The 19,450-nt window shown below is 45.5% G+C and overlaps 1 protein-coding gene across 4 annotated transcripts in view; it reads left to right on the top strand.

Annotated features, from left to right (window-relative positions):
• Positions 1–18,277, top strand: part of LOC123503466 — a 200,420-nt gene extending 182,143 nt beyond the window's left edge. Inside the window, exons 9-12 of one of the 4 annotated variants that reach the window (XM_045253251.1) lie at positions 8,966–9,113; positions 11,102–11,202; positions 11,351–11,454; positions 11,655–18,277. In XM_045253251.1, the coding sequence (XP_045109186.1) occupies positions 8,966–9,113; positions 11,102–11,202; positions 11,351–11,454; positions 11,655–14,070 (2,769 nt within the window). In that variant the 3' untranslated portion in view covers positions 14,071–18,277. Of the gene's footprint in view, positions 1–6,844; positions 6,993–8,965; positions 9,114–11,101; positions 11,203–11,347; positions 11,455–11,654 lie in introns of all 4 variants that reach the window. The other 3 variants (XM_045253252.1, XM_045253249.1, XM_045253250.1) reach the window with 3 other exon arrangements.
• The last annotated feature ends 1,173 nt before the right edge of the window (positions 18,278–19,450 follow it).

The raw sequence follows: 19,450 nt of genomic DNA, 5'->3' as shown, positions 1-19,450 counted from the left end.
TATAACGCGTTGTGTTTCGTAAATTGATAGCGTAGAAGTATGTTCTGTAAACGGTTGGTATGAAGATATTTTACATTAACTAGTTTACCGAGGGGCATCATATGAAGTAGTAGCGGCAGCAAGCAGCGTGATGTCATGTGTGCAGACAGTCTGCCTCTTGTTACGGCACGAGGCGGTGTGATTGGCGAGGAGTGTCTCACTCGTGGCCGCCGTGCGTGGTGTCCATCAGCCTGGCATTCAAGAAACGGGTCATGCTTTCGACACCTTTTTGATTGGAATTCACTGAGGAAGACAACTCATGGATTTTAGATCTTTAAAAGTTCATTTATGAATGCATGTTAGAAGTGGCGCCACATATGAATAGTGTAGTGACTCTCATTGCTACTGTAGATACACGCTCAGGCACAGACAAAGACAAGTGCTCATCCTAACTGACAGGTACGTCAATACTATAGGCAAGGACGCTGTAGTGGCCCGTCACGCCGCCACGCCTATCAGTCTGACACTCACGCCTCCTGATGATGGTGAGGTGCACCTTGACGCGGGATGCCGCCTTCATTACTACTGCTGCAATCTCATCACGTCAACAGCTGCTCGACATCATGCATGTGATGATGATGATCATATATATATATATATATATATATATATATATATATATATATATATATATATATATATATATATATATATATATATATATATATATATAAAATCATGGTTACATTTTTATAAAATAGGATAAAATAAAATCAATCATTCTATCGTATTTTTTGCTTAATCATGTGATTGTATTTTTTTTTTTTTCTTCAATAAAGAATGATGACAGTGGCCGAGACGGTGCACCAGCCCGACGCCGCGTGCAGGTTGTAATGAAAATGCATGTTGTTCGGAAATGTAGATTAACTATGTGCAAGTTCCGATGAAAATACCATGTATGGAAATGCGGTGGTGCCACAGTGCCGAGTGACATAAGCCACGTGTACCCCCACCACCTCCACCACCACCACCATATCCACGTGTATGGTCCAGGCGTGAAGCCACCAGGTCCATCCCGACAGAACCCCCCTTCTCCCTCCTCCCCGTGGTGTGCGGCCCGTGCTGGCACCACCACATGTGTTTCCAGGTGTTTCGGTGCCTGCCTGTGCCCCTCCCACCCCCTGTTGGTCCTCAGACCACGAAGACTCTCGACTCGATGAAATGATTCAGAGTTTTCTACATAAGTTTGCCAAAAGAAACTGTCTTGAGAGCAGAATTGATGATTCCCCACACCACTTGTTCACTCCAACGCACGTTTCCTTTCCCTTGTGACCTCGTCTTGTGTACGGTGTAAAGTCTGGAGTGAGTCCCCTCATTTGGACACAGTGTGAGTGGTTGGAGGTTTGCGGCTGCTGCTTGCTGCTGAGGGTGTTGTTCACTTTCTCATTTTTATTGCTTGTGTCTATCTATGTTTAGATGCAGAAAAGAGAAAGGACCCAAAGGAAATTTGTCAGCAGGATACCGCGTTTATTTCTATCAATACGTAAATTTTTCTTGTTCCCCGCCGAGTGCCTTAAAATTATTTTATTTATTTAAATTTTCATTACGGTTTCGACAAGCGTGCTTTAATATGTTGTCAAGAAGCAACCGTGCTTACAAGTGGTGGCGCCACCATGCACACTTACAAGAGCTATAACCACAAGCGGGCTTTCTTTTTTTTTTTAAGTTATATATTACGAATGGAACATACGTACGTAGTCGTTCCAAAATTAATGTTTTAAAAACTCTTCAGTATCTTTGCAGATGAAAAGAAAAAGTCTTTGCTGTATCTGTAGATAATAGAATCATTACTTGATGTGAACAGGAGCGCACCAGATTCACATTGTAAAAGGCACAGTATACTGAACACACGGACATGAGTGCGTTCTCTCGTGTGTCTCGGCCAGATGTCAAACCCTCTAATTCAGGGACTCGACCTCCATCTACTGATTTACCGAGCGTATTTTGCAAATTTGATCCATATATTGTTACTGCATTATTTTGTACTCACTTGAAATGGGAACACAAACAGCATGTTGTGTAGTTTGTAAGTGTAAGGCCCAGATCAGACAGTCATTTATTTGATATAGAAAGTGAAAGTAATCAATCGAGGCGTGTTAGTTTCCTTACCAAAATGATTATGCGATAATAGAAAATTAAGAAATGGTTTGCTCACTTGAAACGCAACTTTACTGATTCTGTTACATGCTCCACTTGAAAAGTAAAAGATGTTTTAGGTCACATGTTGAAGACTACAGTATTCAGCCTGAGTAATGTTCAGTACCAATCAATCCACATTAGAAGCGATGACGAGACTGGCGTGCAGTGTTGCTGTGTGTATCGTTTGGTGAACTCCTCTTTGATGTGATGTTTGATGTTTGGAGGTGTCAACACATGTATTATAAGTTTGTCAAATGTTGACAAGTCTGAATTTCCCTTGCTGGTGGAAGGCAAGAGAACAAGAAGGCACAAAGGGCTCGTGGCACACACCACATCACCTTCGCTGATTAAGTCCATAATTTATGTTAAAGTATTAAACGTAAGTAATATTTAAGGCTTGGAAATTGTTCCCAAAATGTTTTATCCAGATGTGTGTGTATTATATTCACTTATATGCTGTTTTCTCTGTACACAAGACTTGTGTAAGGGACACAGGTGTTACTCTGGTTGGTGGTCGTGGGTAATGCATCTGCATGTGTACATATTACCTCATTCCTCTTCCTCTGACCTCTTCCTTTTCCTTGCTTCAGTCGTCGCCCACTTACTCTGGGCAGCGACGCGTCCACGTGCATAATAATAATGATAAAAGATAATCATAGGTAGTGTTAGGAGCGACCAGTCCCGGCCGCGCCAGGCCTCGCGTCACGTGTAGGCTCAGTGCGGCCTGACGGGAGGCTCCCCGGGCCCCAGCAAGGTCGATGTTGTCACGCCGCGCGCCGCTAGGCACAGGACAGGGCACAGCCAGATGACCGTGGACTTCCGCTTCTCCTCACTCAATGTTCAGGTTTTTCTGCTCGCTTTGATAGCCTCTGTGGTACTAACGAGTCTCCGCTGACTGGCTGCACCGTAAGAGTCCGACACCATGCTCTCACCCTTTTTGTGGCTCAGGATCGAGCATCTGATAGTAATTTTGATCAATGGATTATTTTACCATAATGTTCAATATGATAGTAAATTATAATTTCATAAACTCTTTCACTTGGTTTGAATACAATTATCGACCGTTTTGTAGAAATAAAATAGGAGTAACATTGTATTCTGAATTCAATATATTTATTGAACGTGAAAAACAAAAGGAACGATAACTTTGATTTCTTGTATGTAGAATTAATGCAAGCTGCTCAGGTTCAAATCTTCACACGAGCCACGTGATTGCATTCACTCTGACCGGTGTCTTTTCTCGACAGTGTGTATTCTAAGTGCAGCAGGACACACCTGCTTGGTCAAAGGTAAACAATGTGACTCTCGGACAAGACAACAAAGCCAGCGCCTTTGTTGTAGTCTCACACTTTATCGAAAGTTTGGAACCGTTACTGTGGTTCACTATTCAAAATGTTCTTTGTTATATTTAGCTGATACCTTACATTGCCCACCCGTGGACAGCCACAAAGTGTGATGAGGACATGCAGGTCCCGTGATAAAGTCTGCGTCATGCCCGTCAAACCTTCGCGACACACTGCTTCCCATTGAGACTCTTCCAGAAATTATAAAAGAATTTCATCCATTTCCATAGAGTTTCCTTTATTATGCTGCTAAGAAGGAGGATGTCAAGTGGAGAGAACTGTGGAACTGAACCGCGGGTGTTTTCTAGTATAAGTGAAGGAGTCCGTCAAGCAGACATCGCCTCTTTACTGTTCATGCGAGGCATGAATTCTCGAGTCAGACACTTTTCCTTAATAATCCCGAGTCGACCAAGTGCCAGCATGGATCTGGTAATCACGCCTGTCCTGTATCAGTCCGTGCCACTCGCTGCCGTACCCGTACTTTCGCCTCTAGCCGCCAAATCTACTCCTACCACCATTTAAGATGTGATTAGAATGATAGAAATAAATATTAAAAAATGTGGATTTAACGCACAAAGTACTCGCGTGAGCATACACACACACACACACACACACACACACACACACATATATATACCACCACCACCACCATCACCACCACCAGACTATACAATATTGCTTAAAACACACACACACACACACACACACACACACACACACACACACACACACACACACACACACACACACACATATATACCACCACCACCACCATCACCACCACCAGACCATACAATATTGCTTAAAACACACACACACACACACACACACACACACACACACACACACACACACACACACACACACACACACACACACACACACACACACACACACACACACACACACACACACACACACACATATATATATATACCACCACCACCATTACCACCACCAAACCACACAATATTGCTTAAAACACACACACACACACACACACACACACACACACACACACACACACACACACACACACACACACACACACACACACCACCACCACCACCACCACCACCACCACACACATATTGTTAACACACACACACAAACACACACACACACACACACACACACACACACACACACACACACACACACACACACACACACACACACACACACACACACACACACACACACACACACACACACACACACCACCACCACCACCATCACCATCAGACCACACAATATTCCTTAATACACACACACACACACACACACACACACACACACACACACACACACACACACACACACACACACACACACACACACACACACACCACCACCACCATCATCACCATCAGACCACAATATTCCTTAATACACACACACACACACACACACACACACACACACACACACACACACACACACACACACACACACACACACACAGCCTGGGTTTGTCGTGGACCGTGGACTGGTATAGTTGCTGTAGCATCTGGCTGTGCCCCAACATCGTGCTCCTCTTAAGTTCACTTAGAAATGAATGTTGTTGGTGTCGTTGCTTTAGCTTAGACGCTGCGCTAGACTAAGTCGGTCGTCCTGGTGGGTTGTCCCCGACGAAGGAAGAAGCTGCTACCCTCAGATCTCGCCCTCAGCCGGCACTACAGTGGCTCTGGTGAATGGTGTGGGCGGGCAGGGAAGAGGGGATCTGAGAAGTGAATTTGGTCCAATTTCAGGCTCTTAACGATCCTCTCATTGCGTGGACTCAGTTAAACGCGACATGATAAGCGGTCACTGTCTGTCTCTCTCATGTGTAGTCACGGCGCCAAGAGCCTCTTGTAACCCCATGCGGCGAGTGTGTCTCCGGTGACCGAGCTAGGGTGAGCGTTGCCTCCCGCTGGTCGTCACCCTTCAGCCACAGCCGAGGGGTGGTGGCGGCTGGCCCGCTCACCGCTTCACCTGCACTCCACTGTCATTCCTCGTGGTAGCGCCGACAGTTTCTAGAGGCTTAGAATGAACGGCTACTAGAAAGGTTTAGAGAAGTCATAGAGTGGCATCAATTAGATTACCGAAGAAAAGACTAGAAGTGATCATCTTTGTACCTACACACTTATTTCTTTCTTACTTTACGTTTTCAAAGTCTTAGGCATAGATAGATTTAGTGTTGAAAACTAGTCACTAATGACAAGAAAACAACGATCTGTAAATACAACTCTAGATGAGAAAGTCTACTCTAGCTGCTGGGCCTGTTACTACCAACTACTAGATAGTCGAGGCGAAATATTGTTGAGACGCGGTGCTAGAGTCACTAACAGCCTCTTGAGCCCCCTTGTTGATACTCATTTCCTTGTTATTTCATCTTTTTGCACGTTAAATTCCAAGTTATGCACCTTTCCATAATATTTTTTGACTTTTTTCCATTTCGCACAGTCATACGTTCATTATATGCACCCGATTTTAACTTTTCTTATACAGAGTTTATATACATCTTTCTGGTACATTTTGTGTATCAATTTTTGTCCCTATATACTATTATCACTCACTTATTTTGTTATTATTTTACTCCTTGTTTTATTATTATCATTATCTATTTATTTGTTTATTTGTTATTATTATTATTATTATTATTATTATTATTATTATTATTATTATTATTATTATTATTATTATTATTATACTGTCCATCTGCATTTTGGTGCTGGTTATCATTATATTGGCCCGTGCATTTTATCTGTTCTTTTTCTATCTATTTTGCTCGGTGTTATAAATTGCTCTGAAGTACGGGTTATTAACTCCTTGTTTTTGAAGTGTAATCTGCATAACAATTATAATTATGTTCGATTATAGACAACTTAAATCCATTAACCTACTTTGGAATTTAACTTTAAACAATTCAGAATTCAAGATATTTGCATTAGATGAAAAGCGAGGAAAACCTCTGAGGCAAAAGGTAGAATTTAGCTGAGAGTTAACAGTGTGAGGAGTGGGTGGGTCCCTCGCCGTCGGTCGAGTGTCGCCGCGGGCGGCGGTGCCGGCCCGGCCGTCCGTCCGCCTCATCCTGGTATTGGAAGAGGACAACTCTTCTGTTCCTCCTGCACTGCCCATGGTTGTCTTCACGACGCTATAGTCAGGGCAGGAGATGCTTCCCGGATGAGAGCAGGAGCGGGTCACGGCGGTGTCAGCAGGGTCGCCCTCAGCACCAGCGGCAGCGTCGGGGGACCACCACCAAGCGGCGAGCCTCATAAGCTGGCACGCTTGGCTCTCCCTGTCGTGCGGGCGCTGTAGTCGGTGCTTGTGTGGCGTTGCAGTTCTTCCTCCGTCTCAACTACCTGGATATGCATCGCACCTACGGCTGTGCCGCCAACCCCCAGCGTACGCGGCCGCTCTGCGACTTTTGTGGCCGAAAGTTCTGTCAGCCTCAGAAACTGAAGGTGCACATCAAGCGAATGCACAGTGGTGAGTGTCGGGATGGTGGAGGTGAGGGAGGGGACAGGCGTCGCATCCTAGTCTGTACGGCAAGTCACACTCGCCGGTGGGGTCAAGAAGCAGCTGCAGGTAGGGTCGGGATGCCGCCAGTGACCTAGTAACAGGGGTCAAGAGGACGACCTACGGTAAGGGCAGAAACCAGGGCGGGCTCGACGGCTGGCCTCTCACCTGCTACCACACACCCACCCACCCACACACACACACACACACACACACACACACACACACACACACACACACACACACACACACACACACACACACACACACACACACACACACTTGCTAATCCTACTCACAGATATTCAACATCATATTCAGCCTCTGTTACCCCCGGCTCTTCTGACCTGAACTGACCCGTGAGGTGTGAAAGCTCCCTTCATGTTCTGCATTGAGCTTTCGTTTTCCCTGGCTGCCTCTCACTGCTTCACACTCTCCATCTCACCTCTCACTCCCTACAACTCCCAGCTGCTACACTTGGACGATCTGCTTCTCCTGTTCAGTTTTGTTCCAAGGCCAAGTCAACCAGCACGACTCGCCGGGAAGACACAAGGACAAGGCAAGGGGTCGCTCAGCCGCTTACTTCTCTTCCACTAATTCTCTTTCTTATTGCGGGCTGTCAAAATTTCGTCCCCACTCAGAAGTATCAGTTCCTTCTCCGAAATTGTGTGATTGATTGTGTGAATCATGTCAACACACATCTCCCAGGGATAGTTGAGTGGATGAATGGATAGATGAAAAAGACGGATTGACAGATAGACGGAGAAATTAAATATGTGTATGTGTTCATAAGGATAGGTCACATTTTTTCTTCTTTTTTAATAACTTGTTAAGTTTAATCTTCAACCTCTTTCATATTCACACTGAAACCTACTTTCTTGTAACTCTTAACCTTCATCATTTTAACTTCAACCACTTTCGGTCTTTCCTCTCAACTCCAGCAGTATGTATCTTTTTAATTCTAACCTCTATCCTCTTATCTTCATCCTCTCTATCCTCAGTAGCAGCCGCCTCCTTGAGTTCACACTTCTACGTTCATGTTACCTTCTTAAATTTCATCCCTCATCTGTTATCGTAGGAACTAAAACTGGGAATCCTAAATTATAGCTAAATTGTAGAACATGATTCACCATGCATAGTCAATACGACCCCTCAGAAACAGTAGCTTGGCTTACTTCTTTTAGAGATGTATTTCATTTTTCTCCTTTTTTTTTCATTGATTCTTGCACGACACATTCTCTGATGCAAATATGCAAATATTCGCTGTTCCTTCCTTGAGCACACAACATGACGACCTTGACAGTATTTAGACCAGTGCACCTACTTCAAGACAAAACATGACATCACGCCGTGCAGAGACGACACAGTTCTGTACTTACTGTACTTCGCTCCTGCTTTGGTGGTTAAATTTTCTCGGATCTTCCCGCTCTGCTGTTGTTGGCACGCCTTCTGACCACAGACAGTTGAGAGTATTCTTAAAATCCCTACACCACAAAACAAACAAGATCCTTGAAGCCTGCACTCCAAGAATAAGATAAAGACACCAGCGCCATCTATGCAGAAGACGAGTATGTGGAAAGTATGGTGGGGGCCCCTCTCCGCCTTCCCTGGTTCCGCCCAAAAACTTAGTCTAGCGAGCGTCTGCGCCGGGAGTGCGGCAGGCCGAGCACCTCTCCTCCACCCTGCCTCACAAGGGTGTCACCATGATTGCGTGCTGTGTCAGTCCTCCGGGAACTGCCGCCCTCCCTCGCCAGACACTCCTTCTCTCATTCTCAAGTTGGTCTTTCCTTTTCTCTTTTCTCTCTCGTGCGTCTGCGTGCGTGACTGGATCTGGCGACTTATGGTTTGTCTCGTGTGTGTGTGTGTGTGTATGTGTGTGTGTGTGTGCGTGTGCGTGTGCGTGCGCCCGTGTGTATGTGTGTGCGTGTGTTTGCGGCGAACAGTTCTTCTTGCGGCTACACTCGCTGGATATGCACGTGACCTACTCCTGTGGCCGCAATCCCGCCCGTGTCTTCCCGCTGTGTGACTACTGCGGCAAGAAGTTCTGTCAGCCGCAGCACCTCCGCTCCCACCAGAAGCGCATGCACGCAGGTAAGTCACCAGTATAAACACACTAACAAGCACCAAACAAAACTTTCAAGTGCCGGAGCTCACTTTCAATCTTTGCGCTCATGTTGCACGAAAATTAAACATTTTTTCTTCAAATTTTCCCTTTTTTTGTATATTCATGTCACATCCTCAATAACGAACTGGATTAAAGATTCTAATTCTTATATATATATATATATATATATATATATATATATATATATATATATATATATATATATATATATATATATATATATATATATATATATATATATATATATATATATATATGACTTTTTATTAAATATGTTTTATATCATTGGGATTTAATTACTTACAGATGCATGATCACTGTTGAGGTATATTTATTTCAGTGTTTTTTATAAATTTTAGAGGCTAATTACTCCCTTCAGTTTGTGGAAATAAATATTTATTTTGAACATATTTTAATTCCTCAGATTTGTGTTATGCCTCATTCCATGTGAGGAGGGCAGCACCGAGGGGCTGTGTGATGCTCTGGGTGGTGATGTCCATTGTTGTGGTAGTTTTCAGGACAAGGTCACCACCACTGTTGGGAGCGCCAAGCAGGCAGAGAGTGGTGGTGGCGATGATAGTGGTGGTGTGATGACAGTTGTGGTAATGATAGTGGTGGTGTGATGACTGCTGTGGTGATGGTGGTGTGAGAACGGTTGTGATGGTGGTATGGTGAATGATGTGTTCGTGGTGACGGTGATGGTGAGCTGGGTGTGAATGACAGCCGTAGTAATGGTGATGAGGGGAAGGTAGTAGAGGTGGTGGTGATGCTGGTGGTCCTTGGGGAGGCGGTGATGGCAGAGGTAGTGGTGGTGGCGATTTGAGTGAGCGAGAAGCAGAGATTGGATGAGTGGCGTGAGATGAAAGCACGAGATTTTTTTTTTTTCTTCTTCATCAAATTTTAACGGGAGTATTTGTTTTTTCTTCACCTTATTATTATTATTATTATTATTATTATTATTATTATTATTATTATTATTATTATCATTATTATCATTATCATTATTATTATAACTATTATTATTATCATTGATATCATAATCACTAGTGTTATCATTATCATTTCTTATGAGTATTACATTCATTTAGTTCAAGGTAGTAAGTATACGTAATTTTAAGTTTTAATTCAAAATACTAACCTGTGATATACGTGTAACATGTTTCTCTTTTCCAGGGAAGGTAATAGTATGTGAAATGTTGAATTATTCCCTCCATGACCTTCCTGTCACTCCTTTTCTTTGATGAGGATTAGCTAATGTAGATGAGAAGCGTAAAAATGCATACGTTGCTCATCTTATGCTTTATTTTCTTCCCCTGAGTGCAAGTAATTCATAAAAACACATTAAGAACACATTAACATTCACACACATATATACATACCCATCCTGCTTAGATAACTGTTACACATTCACAAACATTGAACTTGTTACACAGAACACTGGTCATCGACAGTGACTCCACATTAACATCTTCCTGTAGGCGCTTGTTTACCACACACCACGCACGTAGAGTGTATGTGTGCCCACTTCTTGTTCACTCACTCACCTGGATGCGGACACACACTAAGGACTGCACGAAGGAAAAGGGTGCGCGCACGCACACACACACACACACACACACACACACACACACACACACACACACACACACACACACACACACACACACACACACAAACACACACACTTTTGTAATCTCCTTCCACACAAACTACAAAGAACTAATTCAACACTTCAAAAACAGTCAGACGTAGAGGCAATCCATGCACACTTATCTCCTCTTTCTAGCGTTCTCTAAACTCAGTAAAGATGAAAGTAAAATCAGTCCTTCCTTCCCTAACCTTAAGAGTACTGTGGTGACTTTCCTCATTCCATCCTCCATCACCTTCTCTTTCTGCCTTTGTCGTGATGTCCCTGATCCATGTATTCCTAACTCCGTGACGCGCTTCCTCTCAGACATGGCCGAGGTGCTGCGGGAATTCCAGTGTAAGCTGTGTTTCAAGGTGCTGGGATCGCGGGCGGCACTGCAGAGGCACCTGAAGGAGGTACACCACAAAGTAAGTTTAATAGTGTTGGCTCGTCAGTTCTGTTTTCTCTCTATCTGTCTCTCTCTCTCTGACTCGTATATCGAAGTAAAAGCAGGTGTAGTATTTCATCCACTAATAACAATCTCCCCACCTCGCCTCCGTACCATGGTCGCAGCAGGATTTAAGCACTGGCGCGACGTGTGACCGTTGTGGCAAAATGTTCCAGAATAAGAGCAACCTCAAGATACACATGCTGACACACTCAGGAGTCAAGCCCTTCAAGTGAGTGTGTGTGTGTGTGTGTGTGTGTGTGTGTGTGTGTGTGTGTGTGTGTGTGTGTGTGTGTGTGTGTGTGTGTGTGTGTGTGTGTGTGTGTGTGTGTGTGTGTGTGTGTGTGTGTAAACCAATTTTCAGCTACGTCAAGCTTCTCAAGACTACCTTATGTTTTCAGACTGTACTTACAGATGTCTCATGTTTGACAGGTGCACCGAGACGAGCTGCAACGCTGCCTTCACCACCAAGCAGTGTCTCCAATTCCACTACAAGAAAGTACACGGCTACACGGGGGAGAGCATGCCCACTATCGAGCGCTGCATTCCCTACACCTTTGACTCCTACTCTGGCGGACTGGTCAACGATCCAGGCAGGGGAAAGGTGCCTAACGCCAGCCCGAGCAATGTCAGCTCCGAAACGCCGTCTGAGAACACATCCAACCAACAGGCTGAGAACTCCCACGGGACTGACCCACAACCGGCCTCAGTTGGTCCCAGCGACACGCCACCCTCATCACGGGCAGATCTTCTCTTGGCAGCAGCGGCCAAACTGCCCCCAGCAGCAACCTTGCACGGCTATGTGACCAAGTACGCCACGGCCACCACGCGGCTGGTCAGTAAAGGGTCTCGCAAGTGGCTTGGAGATCCCCTGGAGATGCAAGATCGAGATTACGACCCCGATGAAAATGCACGTGATGTGTATGACTTTGACGATCGCCTGGAGGAAGAACTTGCTCAGAAGAGAAAGAAAGATGAAGAAGAGACAGCCGGGGAAGAAAAGTTGTACCGGCGAGAGTCCAATGCGTCGCTGCTGGTGGAGGCTGCCCTCAGTGTGGCCGAGCAGACCCTCAAGATGGACGGCCGCGTGGGCGGAGTGGGAAGCCACGACCGCCTCTTGGGCTACAGTGGCCGCTATTCGCCCCTCCCGCCCTCGGCTGTTGTAACTTCCATCGAGCAAATCCTACCACCTGACGCAGCCCTTGCCACCCACATCAAATACACCAGCGCGACGGAGGACGAGCGGGGACACCTGGAGTACACACTTGAGCGGGAATATGATCCACGTGATCTGCCTGAGGTGATGGTCGTACATGAGACCATCGGGACGCGTGACTTGCATGATTCACTGGGCCATGACCTGCACGACAACCTTCACGCCACCCTGGACCCTCTTCCACCTTCATCTGTCGGGGACGACCTGCACTCCCATCACCAGACTGACCACGCCCACAACCTTACCCTTGTAAAATCAGATGACCTTCCTCCTCCAACACCCGCCACCCCAGTGGATCCAGGAACGCCCATGGCTCCACCCACTCCCCTCAGCTCGGGAGGGGGCTTGGAACCCACCCTGCAGGTATTAGACCAGCTACCGGTGTCGCAGGGACTCCCGGTGTCACTCCCCTCCTCCCTCAGTGTTGGTTTGGACATGAGCTACAAGCACTACCGCCACGCCGAGCTGACACCCGTTGGCCAGGAGCATTGCCTCCCCAGCCACCTGGATGACTCGGAAACCTCTATGGGGCTGGACCCCATGTGTGAGGGAGGTCATCTGTCGCCCAGAAATGACCATCTAACAGACCAGCTATCACTACCCGAGCTGCAGCCACATGACTTCCGTGGCCTGCCCGCCCTGCGCTCTCCTGAGCCTCCCCGGTCACCCTACCTCTCGCCCAGCCCGACTCCTGATGCTCTTCGCTCCTATCTGGTGACGACGGACGGTCTTCGCTCCCCTGTGCCGCTTGACCAATGCGTGGACATGACCCGCGCTAACCTCTTCCTCCGACCAGCTGACCTGGCCAGTCTGCAGCAGCGGTATCATGGGGAGGTCAGCCACCAGTCTGGTCGTGCCCAGCTGTACGAGCTGGAGAGGGTTCCCGCCCACTCGATGGACCTGAGCATGACTGGCCGCACGCTCACCTTCACCAGTGACGCTCACAGGCCGGGCTCAGTGTGCACCACCGTGTATGTGTCGGATTCACACCCCGATGACCGCCACTCCCTCGACCTAACCCTTCCCCGGCATGACCCTGACGTCCACCGCATGGACTCGCCTATCCACAATCACCCAGCAGCCCGTGGAATGTCTCCTCACTCCCAGCTGTCCCCCAATAACCAGCTGTCTCCTCACAGTCAACTCTCCCCTCATAATCAGTTGTCTCCTCACACTCAGCTGTCTCCTCACACCCAGCTGTCACCTCACACCCAGCTGCCACCCTACTCCCAGCTGTCCCCTCATGGGCAAATGTCACCCCTTGTCAATCTGGGGATGGACCGAGGAGGAGTTGGCAGCCCTCCACTCTCCCCCTCTGCTAACCCCCCTTTGCCCCCAATCAGCCGCATCGTTGCGCCTGCTTCTCATTCTCCATTGCTCACCTCAAGACAGATGTCTCCCATTCCAAGGTCTGACTTGTCTCCTTCTTTCACCACCCACACCCACGGGGAACTTTTCGTGACGGGAAGTGCAGTTCCCCTCCAGCCTGGGACCCCAGTACCCCCATCTACCCCAAATTCTCAGATAAGTAAAGACAGATCATCTCCCTACTCTCAATACCCGTCATCTCCCTATCCCCGCCACCATAACCACTCCTCCCCACCTCCGTCATACCATTACCAGTACTACTGACCGAGGCTCCCTCCCTCGCCCTCCCAGATAGCGGTTGGCTCCCAGGACCTACTCTTCGCCCCAGATACTCCAGAGGGCGGTCTCCTTTCCCCCTCTGCTCACTGTTCCTAGTACTGTACCAACGACAAAGGCCTGCCCGGTGTGGCCGCACAGTACCAGGACTGTCATGGTCTTGACGCGTTGACAACGATGGGGAATACCTCACTGGAGGCCAGGCGTTCTTATGGCGATTTTTACTCAATTATTTTTAGGTACTGTCATTCACCGTGGGCATTTATAGTTTAAATACCCCGACTTCATAATTTATAAGCTCAATTCAACCCGCACTGATAACTCAAAGGTTTTCGATGATCGTGATATGAACTTCTGATAAAGATTTGTGCTTTTTTATATGATGTGGGTAAATACTCTCTTGTATTCGTGGTTCCTCTTCCTTCCCTCCTCTCAGCGACAAGGAGCGTCTTCCCCTGTTCTTTCCTGTCCCGTGTGACGGTCTTCCTCTAAGCGTGTGAGGCTGCCCGGCGGCGTGAGTTACGGTTGTCTTTTTACGGCTTTCGAATGAACTTTTTAAGAGTGTCGTGTTTGTAGGAGGGCCTTGTAGCTTCCTCGTGTGTTGTGCCAAGGGTCACTCCTTCCCCTAGTTTTCTCAAGGACCTTCTTGTCTTGGTTGTGACCCTCAACTTTCATGGTGTATACATGATCGCCTCTTCCAACTCAGGGAGTGCTGTTTACGGAGTTCTTTCCAGTGATCTGAGAGGCGTCATCCATAAGGGCCTGAGAGCAGTGGACTAACTGAAATGCTGACACACTCCTCCTATGCACTCAACTATAACATATGCAAATGCAATATATATGCAATTTGTAACGAAGCCTGGCATTTGCATAGGCCATGTTCGTGCGCCTAAGCATCGCCGGACGTCAAGGAGAGTCACTCCGAGAGGCGGGCGGGCCGAGTGAGGGAGCCGCCTCCACACCTCGTGGAGGACTCACTCACCTCCTGAAATGGCACCCACTGCGTCACTCTTATTTTCTATTTCGTGCCAAGACCCGGCACGGGGAGGCCGAGCCTTCTGTGCTTCGCAGGACCCTGGGACCGCGACCAGACAGTGTTAGTGAACGGAGTGAGATATATATTTTGCTGTTACAATTTTTCAAATTCCTTTAGCTGTTTTTTCCTTTTCAACTGTGAGTCGTGTATATTGTCGAGACAAACAGTGGCGAGTGGTCTTATCGGGGTTTGTATCCCAGGGCAGCCTGTTGTTTCTTTATCATTATGTACAAAGGGAGAGTGAAAACTCGATGTGAACCTTATGTGCCAATGTTTCTAGATAACACTTGTTAGCTATACCGTGTCTGAACCATTCATGTTGACGATATTTGAAGGTGTTGCAATTGTTTTACGTGTGAAAATGGACTATTAAGTGTATCCTCTGAATTTGTGTACTTTACGGATTGGGACTGAATTCAAAGCAATAATGTAAGATCGCTCCCTCTCAGTGCACTGACAACAGGAACGCCCGCTGGCTCGGCCGGCCATATGGTGCCTCGTCTTGCGACGCTCCCTCAGCCCGCGTTGATTCGTGCGGGCGGCGGCCGGACAGACAGACAGCCAAGTTTCCTATGCCGAGTTGGAACATTGTCTTAAGGTTGTTGTCCCAGTCTTTAATTATCTAGTCGAAGAAAAGCTAACGTACTGATGATTCTCTGGAGTAGCAAGAGACTGCTCAGGTCTATAAAAACTGGATGTAGATACTTCTCTGTGATAAGCGGTTTTCTTTACCCTTTCTTATATTTTGTCAACTGACTGTCTCATTCCTGTCCCCGCTCAGCACAACACTGTCACATATTTGCATTGAAAGGTTTCAAGAGAGGCTCAGCAAATTGCTAAAAAAATTTAAAAAAAGAAAATTGATACATTACAGAAGACGATTAAACACACACACACACACACACACACACACACACACACACACACACACACACACACACACACACACACACACACACACACACACACACACACACACACACACACACACACACACACACACACACACACACACATATACACACACACACACACGTATATTACATAATCATCATAATCATTGGCTGAGGAAGGTCGGTAAGACGGGAGAAGAGTATACCAGTGGCGGCGTCTGGCGGCCTCCTCCCCTGTGATCCCTAATGTATCATGCCCCGTGAACGTTGTGATGAGTGTCCCGCATATGTGTTCCCCCAAGTCTCTCACACCTGAAAGAGTGGTGTCAACTTTATCACTGTATTGATAACCAAACGTGTTTGTGTGAAAGTGTTATTGGAAGTTAAATTATTTGTGGAAGTTTATTAATGGATTAGAAAATTGATTATTGTGTATCGTTTTTATCATTGTCAATTTGCAGGTGGGCATTTCAAGTGAAACATTTCCATCTCATTGGTTCATGGCCTTTAAAGTTTCGAAGATATTCCACCAGGTGCTTAAATTACAAACGAGTCAGCCGAACAGCGAGGAGTCTTAATGGTGATTGCTAAGTTAACACCACTTGACTAAGGTTGTAGCTCCCCGTCATCTCTCCCATTCTTGGAAGCTACCTTCAGAAATCTTCATAGAACTCGTCATCTTGGAATCTTAACACCGATCACATGCAGACCCGAGGTAATTTTTTTAGGTTCAAACCATTGTTGACCAACCAAAATAGTTTTTTGGAGAATTATGGTAATGAAGCAATAATGTACAACTCTACCTTCACTGTGTTGCCTACACTTGTTAGTTGGGATTCCATGTGACACAAATTCTGGTCATAGAAGGCTTTAATGAGGTCTGTCATGCATTAGTCGTTACTGTGCACTCTGGCGCCACAAATAGTACTAAGTAGTACATTCTGAAGTGGCTTCCAACATCTTACCTTTCTGAAGTTTCGTTCAAAAGAGAATGGATGTCAGTTTCCGTGTTAGGCAGTGTAGAGGATCCTGTAGTTTGAAGTTGCGAGTGTTTAGGAGAGGTCAACTTTTCTCATTTAGGTGACAAGTGGTAGGTGTGGCCCATAATTTAAGTGGTACCAAAATTAGGGCTCTCCTGGTTTTCATTCAAAGTGCACGTCAGCATGTTTTATATATTTTTCCATTGATTTTTAATAGAGATAAAAAAAAAAGAAATTCCATTTGTAATTTAGATATCACTGTAGTTTCCTTTTGTGTACGTAGTGTGTTTTGTACCTGGCTGAGAGGTGGAGTGCAACAGTGCAGCGGTGTGGTAGACGCCATAGTTTTTTGAGTGATGTGATGGGGAGGCAAAATAAATATATATATACAAAAAAAAATTATGAAAAAAATAACAGGACACCATTTTTCCACAGCGTAAAGTATCCCAGCTAAAAACCAGACATGCAGGACACCAGTGCTAAACAAATATTTGCAATAACTGCCCCTCAAAAAAAGATAAATAAATAAAAACAAAAATAAAAAAAAAAAAAAAGGACAGCAGTTTTCGCTACATTGTGATTTGGTAAGCAAGTTTGTGTCTTGTGCAATGCGGCGAGAAGGATCACCTGCAGTGTGAAACATGACCGGTAATTCTTCTCAGCAATTCTCCGCCGACGGCAACCTAAACACACGTGGCCAGGGAACATCTAAATTAAAAATTGTAGAATCAGTCACTAATTGCTTGCTAAAGAATTCATTGGCCAAATTTCTTACCGAATCATTCACTTTTTGCAGCAAGACGCATTTTTTATAACTGCACAAGACCAAAACCCGCGGACCATAGTTGCTGAAATAAGCCAAGTTGCTCACATGACCCGCCAGCCTGCCTGGGGACGGCGCCGGGGCGCGGCTCCTCGCCCGTGCCCAGTGGGAGTGGTATTGAGCTTTAGACCTTGATTCTTCCATGTTTTAGATTATGGAAATGTTGAAGTTTTTTGGATTTATGAATCTTTGTACCCTATGAATTTTTAAATGTTATTACATTACTTGGAGAATAAAAAAAAAACAGTATTATTTCGTGTCTGAAGTGTTCAGCATGACTACTGAATGTACCAATAAGATGTACTTATGTGTGACAACCTGTGCTTGACTCGTAACGAAGCTCAAATATTTGAATTTTAATGTTAATGATCTTTATACATTTTCCCTGCTATTAAGTGAACATTTTATTGTTTGTTTCTGTGATATAAGTTACATTAAATATCATTAATATAAAAGAGACTGGCGTGTTGGTTTCATTCACATACTTATGCCATTAATTTGTCTCTAATAAATATACATTAATGTTTTGTTTATAGTCAACAACATTGTTATCCTTTACGCATACCGAGTGCTTGTTCAGCAGTACACTTCGTGTGAACGATTTTCAGCCGTCTTTTCACAGTTGCCAGTAATGATGTTGCGAACAATGTGACATGTAGCTCAAGTTCCCATGTACATCCACTACAGAGGGCTTTACTGTTTATGTAAAAGAGGAAACGAGCTTGTATAAGGACAGTGATGACCATCAACGGCTTACTCTTCAGTCGCACCGACGTGACAACAACGAAAGCTACCGGTGGGTTTTACTCTCTCAATATTGAACTTTTCAACATGTCAAGGGAATATCTCAAGTCATACTTCCGTTAGTTTGTATTCCTAATTTCCTATATAGCAGACTCAGAGAGAGAGAATGTGTGTGTGTGTGTGTGTGTGTGTGTGTGTGTCATGGGTCGAAAATGTTTTAAATGTAATGTTAAGTACGCATGTGGATAGGAATGGACCAAGAGTAGGCTAATCCGCTGTTTCATGTGACCGTGTAATTGGTGGGGATTTATTGTATTACATGTCTACGAAAATAAAAAAATAAATAGGTAAATGATATCCATAGAATATATAACATATAGGCTTCATCTTGTACAAATTACAGCTGTAGAAAGATCACTTGTAAGGTATCGACCATTATTCGAACCCAAGAATGCTATGCGTTTCTGGTTTCTAATCCCTAAACTTCATGCCACGTCAGTCGGTCCACCCGGCGCTGCGTGAAGGAGACACAGTAAAGCTCAATTTTCTGGATTTCTACGCTTTCTCTTGTCTATAAACAAATATGAATGTATGAACTTATCCGTTATTATTTCTGGAGTAGTGGACGTGAATCAGTACTTAAATCTGGGCTCTTGCAGACTTCCAGATTACAAGAGCTGGGCACTTCCGTACCTCGGTCCGCACCTCCGCTCCTCCGTACCTGCGGACCACCAAACGAGGTGCGGAGGTCCGAAGTGCGGAAAAATTTCCAAAGTGCGGAAGTAACCGGTACGGAAAGGCGACATTTTAAGTCCGTACCTCCGCACCTGAGACAGGTGCATAAAAGCGAAATTTTGAATCTGTACTTCCGCACCTGAGATTTTCAAGGAAA

Source organism: Portunus trituberculatus, chromosome 14, assembly GCF_017591435.1.
Source record: "Portunus trituberculatus isolate SZX2019 chromosome 14, ASM1759143v1, whole genome shotgun sequence".
NCBI lineage: Eukaryota > Metazoa > Arthropoda > Malacostraca > Decapoda > Portunidae > Portunus > Portunus trituberculatus.
Note: the sequence above shows the minus strand (reverse complement) of the source record. Positions and strands in the feature narration are given on the sequence as shown.